This window comes from Micromesistius poutassou (genome assembly GCF_964030765.1).
Source record: "Micromesistius poutassou genome assembly, contig: SCAFFOLD_1457, whole genome shotgun sequence".
Classification (NCBI taxonomy): Eukaryota; Metazoa; Chordata; class Actinopteri; order Gadiformes; family Gadidae; genus Micromesistius; species Micromesistius poutassou.
This window is the reverse complement of record NW_028179505.1, coordinates 5,001-12,810: the sequence shown is the minus strand read 5'-3', so window position 1 is coordinate 12,810 and position 7,810 is coordinate 5,001. Positions and strand designations below refer to the sequence as shown.

Sequence of the window (7,810 nt, the reverse complement as noted above, 5' to 3'; positions counted from 1 at the left end):
CCCCCTGTTGGCCGGCTGGTCGCCCTGGCTCACTGCGCTGGCGTCGATGGCCCTTGTTGTACACTAGTCACCGCAGCTCCAGAGGCGCGTACCGCAGGGCGTGGTGAAGGGCTGTTCAGGGCTGAGCTGGTTCAACCTGAGCTGCTCTCCCCCGTCTGGGGTCCTGCACACAACACCACAGACCATAATAACACCAGCTGGTGCTCAGTGGGACAGGACGCCCCTCGCCACGCCTTCCCCTCCCCACACAGCTCTCAGAGCAGCGCTGCTACCGGCAAGGCAGCAGAACCAGGGTCTGACCAGGGTCTGACCAGGGCCTGATCCACGGTATGACCAGGGTCTGATCCACGGTCTGACCAGGGTCTGAACAGGGCCTGACCAGGGTCTGACCAGGGTCTGACCAGGGTCTGACCAGGGTCTGATCCACGGTCTGACCAGGGTCTGATCCACGGTCTGACCAGGGTCTGAACAGGGCCTGACCAGGGTCTGACCAGGGTCTGACCAGGGTCTGATCCAGCCTGGTGGAGGGTAGGAGCAATGGGGGAGGAGGGCGGGGGAGGTATGGAGAGGAGGAGGTAGGAGGGGTACAGGGGGGAGGAGATGGGAGGAGTACAGGGGGGAGGAGGTGGGAGGAGGGCAGGGGAGGAGGTGGGAGGAGGGCAGGGGAGGAGGTGGGAGGAGGGCAGGGGAGGAGGTGTTAGGAGGAGTACACCAGGACCTTTGACCCCATCGCCACCATGTCGTGTGCTCGCTGCTCTTATGTGGTCGATGCAGAACATGGACAACCTGGAGCTAACTGGAGCTAACTGGGGCTAACTGGGGCTAACTGGAGCTAACTGGAGCTAACTGGAGCTAACTGGGGCTAACTGGAGCTAACTGGTGCTAACTGGGGCTAACTGGAGCTAACTGTGGCTAACTGGAGCTAACTGGGACTAACTGGGGCTAACTGGTGCTAACTGGGGCTAAGTGGAGCTAACTGGAGCTGCGTGGAGCTAACTAGAGCTAACTGGAGCTACTTTGGCTCACTCCAGGAATGGATCAGACTGGATTGGTTCGTTAGTCCGGCCCCAGGGGGGATGGAGGGACAGTTTTGGATTAGCTGCTGATGCTACCGTTGCTCACAGGAGGGCTTTGTGTGATGTCAAGTCCATTCCACGCCACCGTCTTGATACCTTTTCTCCATTATAATCAACAAGCGCTGGATGTTTGGTCATTATACGTACGGGGTTTGCTCAAGAAGTACCACGATGGCGGCTTGAACCTTCCCCTCTCCCTTCGTCCTCCCGCCTGCTCGTTGCTAACCTTGCGTTGCAATAAAGCACAAGACGCTAATGACACTGGGGGGGGGGGGAGTGTGTAGCAGTGAGCAGGGATCCTCAGGTGAGGCTGGGACTCTTTCATCCCACGTCCTCGCCTCAGAAGCCCTCCTCCTGCTCACACTGCTGCCTCCCAGCCAGCATCAGAACACACAGACTGTGGGCGTCTTCAGAACCAGAACCCACGGTCTGTTCCTCTGCTCTGTCCCCTGGCCTTCGACGATTCACTGCAGTCCACTGCTTTCAGTCTGTGTGTAGTGTGTTATATTGTAGGTGTGTGTACGTATGTGTGTTGACACACGTACACACACACACACATGCAACACACAGTTACTGTATACGTCTGTACATCACCTTGGCTCAAACCGGGTTTTTATTTTTATTTTTATACGGTGCAACGTGAATAAAATAAGGTCGGACTGGAAGGTTCCACCAGCATTGGTGGAACTTTGTTCCACCAATTGTTGTTTTGTTTTTCTTTGTTCCACCATTCAACTGTAGGAGCAAATTTAATTTAATTTCATTACATTTAATTGAATTGAATAAGTGCATTTAATTTCATTTGATTGAATTGAATTGAATTTGTATTTATATGAATATGAATATGAACATTAATATTAGTATTGTGTCTGTGTCTGCGTCATTGCACTGTGATGTAACCGGAGCCCGTCCCCGCTGAAGCGTGAACCTTTGTCCCCCAGAAAAGCACCAAGACGTCCATGGAGCTGGGCCGGACCTTCGCCACGCTCTTCTCTGACATCTCCTTCAGGCAGAAGCTGCTGGACACCAAGACCCAGGAGGAGTTCAAGGAGGCGCTGGTGTTCCAGAGGCACCAGCTCACCGCCTCCAACCAGCAGCCCACCGCCCTGGGGGAGGAGGAGACCGACCCCCGCAGCAACAAGCCCCTCATGGTCTGTACCACTGGCTGTCTGTCTGTCTGTACCACTGTCTGTCTGTCTGTCTGTCTGTCTGTCTGTCTGTCCCTCTGTCTGTCTGTCTGTCTGTCTGTCTGCTGTCTGTCTGTCTGTCTGTCTGTCTGTCTGTCTGTACGACTGTCTGTACGACTGTCTGTCTATCTGTCTGTCTGTCTGTCTGTCTGTCTGCTGGTCTGTCTGCTGGTCTGTCTGTCTGTCTGTCTGTCTGTCTGTCTGTCTGTCTGTCTGTCTGCTGGTCTGTCTGTCTGCTGGTCTGTCTGTCTGCTGTCTGTCTGTCTGTCTGTCTGTCTGTCTGTCTGTCTGTCTGCTGTCTGTCTGTCTGTCTGTCTGTCTGTCTGTCTGCTGGTCTGTCTGTCTGTCTGCCGGTCTGTCTGTCTGTCTGCTGAGGGTGGATCGCGGACGAGCGCTGTTGCGGGCGCGATTGTTGACGAGGGGGGGGGGGGGGGGGTTGGCTCGTTTGGGGGGGCCACAGGGGGGGCCGGACTCAGAGTTACGGGGGCACTGGCCCCCCCCTAGAACCGCCACTGGTCTGTCTGTCTGTCTGTCTGTCTGTCTGCCTGCTGTGTCTGCTTCTCAGCCCCATCTCTGTCTCTGTCGGTCTATCTCACTGTTTGTCAGTTGAGGGTTTTTTTGTTTCTGTCGGTCTCTGCATATCTGTGTGTGTGTGTGTGTGTGTGTGTGTCTGTGTGTGTGTGTGTGTGTGTGTGTGTGTCTGTGTCTGTGTGTGTCTGTGTGTGTGTGTCTGTGTGTGTCTGTGTGTGTCTGTGTGTGTGTGTGTGTGTGTGTGTCTGTCTCTGTCTCTCTGTCTTCCTGCTCTACTGTTTAGTCTGTCTGTCTGTCTGTCAGCGTGTGGTCTGTGTGTTTGATAGTCTGCCTACCCGTCTGTCTGTCTGTCTGTCTGTCTGTCAGCATGTCTGTGTGTGTGTGTGTGTGTGTGTGTGTCTGTGTGTGTGTGTGTGTGCGTGTGTCTGTGTGTGTGTGTGTGTGTGTGTGTGTGTCTGTGTGTTTGAGAGTCTGCCTACCTGTCTGTGTGTGTGTGCCTTGGGACCGCCCACAGGAAGTTATATGTGTCTGTACTTCCTGTCATAGCGCCAAATGTTTCAGTTGTTGTCTCCAAGAGGCCCACACACTGACGTGTGCTCTGAGCGAACCATAAACATCACACACACACACACGAGCACACACACACACACACACACGCACATGCACGCAAACACTCACATGCACACATCTTTAGTGAAGAATAGCTGGCTAGGGAAACATACATACACACACACACACACACACAGACAGACACACACAGACAAACTCACAAACACACTCAAATGTACACACTCCGATAAAAATACAAACACACAAACGTGCAGACAACACACACATGATACAGATTTGTATGTCGAACACACACAGACAACAAACATACCGCCAATCCATCACACACACACACACACACACACACACACACACTGACCTACAAAACAACTCACACACTACACACCGGACACATTTCATGGTAACAACACATTTTATGACACACGAGTCCTCAGCAGGGGTCCGTTAAGGAGCGGCGTGTGTTCTTAAAATAAACACGTCAACACGAATAAACACATCAACACGGAATAAACACGTCAACATCTGTTGTCGGAGCATTCCTAGCCGTTGACAGGTCTCTGCGCTGCAGACGCCGCCACACCCCCTGCGTCTGACTCCGTCTGACGGAGCGTCCGCCCTGCCTGGACGGTCGTCTTAACGGGCCGTCCACCCTGACCCCGACGCAGCTGTCCTCAGGGTTATAGAGCTACATCATCCGTGTGGATCACGTTAAAGCGCTCTCCTTCAGTCGGCGCGCGCTCCCCTAAAGCAGGGTGGATTTAACGGGGGAACGTTCCGTCTGTGTTAAAGAGGCTGAGCTGGTTTTTACCACGGCGGTCGGGGGGGTTGTTTCATGCCTGAGCAATGTTTGTTTGGTATCCCTGAACCAACGCGCTCTCATCCCTTAAATGGGAAGCGTCACATTCGGCTCTGTTCTGTTCTAACAGAGAGCGCGGCTCCATCACGCCTTGTGGGAGAAACCCACTTTCCACCGTTCTTCCCAGTAAAGTGTGACCATTGATCCCAGTAGTCCCAGTACCTGTGATGGTGCTGGGCGTGATGGCCGGTCTGACCCTCTTCTGTCCTGCAGTGTAAAGACTTCTTCCGCGCCGGACGAGGGATCTATGAGGACCTGTGCCGCAGGCTGCCCTTCTACCCTTCAGACTTCACCGACGGTAGGCCTCCATCACACTGCACAGACGGTAGGCCTCCATCACACTGTACAGACGGTAGGCTACCATCACACTGTACAGACGGTAGGCCTCCATCACACTGTACAGACGGTAGGCCTCCATCACACTGTACAGACGGTAGGCCTCCATCACACTGCACAGACGGTAGGCCTCCATCACACTGCACAGACGGTAGGCTACCATCACACTGTACAGACGGTAGGCCTCCATCACACTGCACAGACGGTAGGCCTCCATCACACTGCACAGACGGTAGGCCTCCATCACACTGCACAGACGGTAGGCCTCCATCACACTGCACAGACGGTAGGCCTCCATCACACTGTACAGACGGTAGGCTACCATCACACTGTACAGACGGTAGGCCTCCATCACACTGCACAGACGGTAGGCCTCCATCACACTGCACAGACGGTAGGCTACCATCACACTGTACAGACAGTAGGCCTCCATCACACTGTACAGACGGTAGGCCTCCATCACACTGCACAGACGGTAGGCTACCATCACACTGTACAGACGGTAGGCTACCACCACACTACAGACGGTAGGCCTCCATCACACTGACAGACGGTAGGCCTCCATCACACTGCACAGACGGTAGGCTACCATCACACTGTACAGACGGTAGGCCTCCATCACACTGTACAGACGGTAGGCCTCCATCACACTGTACAGACGGTAGGCTACCATCACACTGTACAGATGGTAGGCCTCCATCACACTGTACAGACGGTAGGCTACCATCACACTGCACAGACGGTAGGCCTCCATCACACTGTACAGACGGTAGGCTACCATCACACTGTACAGACGGTAGACCTCCATCACACTGCACAGACGGTAGGCTACCACCACACTACAGACGGTAGGCCTCCATCACACTGCACAGACGGTAGGCCTCCATCACACTGCACAGACGGTAGGCCTCCATCACACTGTACAGACGGTAGGCCTCCATCACACTGCACAGACGGTAGGCCTCCATCACACTGCACAGATGGTAGGCCTCCATCACACTGCACAGACGGTAGGCTACCATCACACTGTACAGACGGTAGGCCTCCATCACACTGACAGATGGTAGGCTACCATCACACTGTACAGACGGTAGGCCTCCATCACACTGTACAGACGGTAGGCCATCACACTGTACAGACGGTAGGCTACCATCACACTGTACAGACGGTAGGCCTCCATCACACTGTACAGACGGTAGGCTTCCATCACACTGCACAGACGGTAGGCTACCATCACACTGTACAGACGATAGGCCTCCATCACACTGCACAGACGGTAGGCTACCATCACACTGCACAGACGGTAGGCCTCCATCACACTGCACAGACGGTAGGCCATCACACTGTACAGAGAGTAGGCTACCATCACACTGTACAGACGGTAGGCTACCATCACACTACAGACGGTAGGCTACCATCAGACTGTACAGACGGTAGGCTACCATCACACTGTACAGACGGTAGGCCTCCATCACACTGTACAGACGGTAGGCTACCATCACACTGACAGACTCCCTGCTAGTCCATGTTAAAGTCAATCATTGTTTTTGTCTCCTCACAGCAGGGGGGCAGTCTGACATTCTTGTGGTTTTCACTCAATATCTGCTACTGTGTGTATGTATGTGTGTACATCTATCTGTGTGTGTTAGTGTGTGTATGTGTGTAGTGTGTATGTGTGTATGTGTTGGGTGTGCATACATCTCTGTGTGTTTGTGTGTGTTTTTGAGTGTGTGTGCGTTGCTTGAAATCACAGTTTGCTGGCCTCCCGCTGCCCTCCACACTAAAGAGCAGTCAGAGTCTGGATCACCTGACACCTCATATCAGCCAATCACGTGTCCCTGAGGTTTCCTTCAGTTATTCTATTAGCCGGGATGTCGCTGGTAACGTATAAACCACATCCAGGTCTAAACCAGGTCAAAACCAGGTGTAAACCATCCTGGTTTAAAACAGGTGTAGAACAGGTTTGAACCAGGTGTACACCAGGTTGTCTCCCGGTTTAACAAGGTCTTAATATCCTGTTCCAAATCAGGTCAAGAACCTCCCGGTCTGAAACAGGTCTAAACCATTAAGGCCTATACCAGGTGTAGACCAGGTTTGAAGTAGGACTAAACCATCCAGGCCTAAACCAGGTGTAGACCAGGTTTGAAGCAGGTCTAAACCATCCAGGCCTAAACCAGGTGTAGACCAGGTTTGAAGTAGGACTAAACCATCCAGGCCTAAACCAGGTGTAGACCAGGTTTGAAGCAGGTGTAAAGCAGGCCTAAACCAGGTGTAGACCAGGTTTGGAGCAGGTGTAAAGCAGGCCTAAACCAGGTGTAGACCAGGTTTAAAGCAGGTGTAAAGCAGGCCTAAACCAGGTGCGGACCAGGTGTGGACCAGGTTTAAAGCAGCTGTAAAGCAGGCCTAAACCAGGTGCGGACCAGGTTTAAAGCAGCTGTAAAGCAGGCCTAAACCAGGTGCGGACCATGTTTAAAGCAGCTGTAAAGCAGGCCTAAACCAGGTGCGGACCAGGTTTGGAGCAGGTGTAAAGCAGGTCACACACAGCCTGGGGGGAGAGCAGGGAGGCAGTGAACTGCTTACCTCTTGTTGTTGTAAGTCGGTGAATGCATTAACTTCTCCAAGGTCTGTTTGTGTTTGCGGTTCGGGGCCGGCAGAACAACAGTCCTTCGAGGGCGCCCGTGCTACCGCGTGCGGATGAAAACATCCCATCGTCTTGATGCGTTCGCTTCATCCAAATTACACGTATTGTGACCTTAATTCGGCTCGGAAGGGAGGCTCATTAAAACATCACAGAGGCCGCGAGCGGCGTTGTTTTTTAAAAGCCAAACAACTGTTGTGAGCGGTAATGAAGACCGCAGACTGCTCGGCTGGCTATAATGACTTCATTCATTAGTTCATTCATTAGTTGATTTATTTGGCCTAATCAGGTGATTTAATGAGACTCTTATTGTGGCGTTTCACAGTTGAATAATACACACTTCCCCCCCGCGCGCGGTCTTTGTCTGGGGCTGGATCGGGTTCCACCTGCTTCCTGTTTCAGTTTCCATCGCACAAATATGCTTTGTAATCAATGAGCAAGAATATACATTAATGTACGTTCATTTTTGTTCTTCTTTATTTCATGATATTTCATGCTCCTAAACCAAACTATCATTTGTACTGGTTCAGCCAGGGCCTAGCCTGGTTCAGCCTGGTTCAGCCTGGTTTAGCCTGGTTGAACCCTGCTTTAGCCTGGTTGAACCCTGGTTTAGCCT

At 52.8% G+C, this 7,810-nt stretch overlaps 1 protein-coding gene across 1 annotated transcript in view; it reads left to right on the top strand.

Annotated features, from left to right (window-relative positions):
- Nucleotides 1-537: 537 nt before the first annotated feature.
- Nucleotides 538-7,810, top strand: part of LOC311372780 (solute carrier family 4 member 11-like) — a gene marked incomplete at both ends in the record, with an annotated part of 9,624 nt that continues 2,351 nt past the window's right edge. The window contains 4 exons of the mRNA XM_084489723.1: nt 538-559; nt 1,420-1,475; nt 2,018-2,227; nt 4,434-4,518. Coding sequence (XP_084345849.1) covers nt 538-559; nt 1,420-1,475; nt 2,018-2,227; nt 4,434-4,518 — 373 coding nt within the window. The remainder of the gene's footprint in view (nt 560-1,419; nt 1,476-2,017; nt 2,228-4,433; nt 4,519-7,810) is intronic.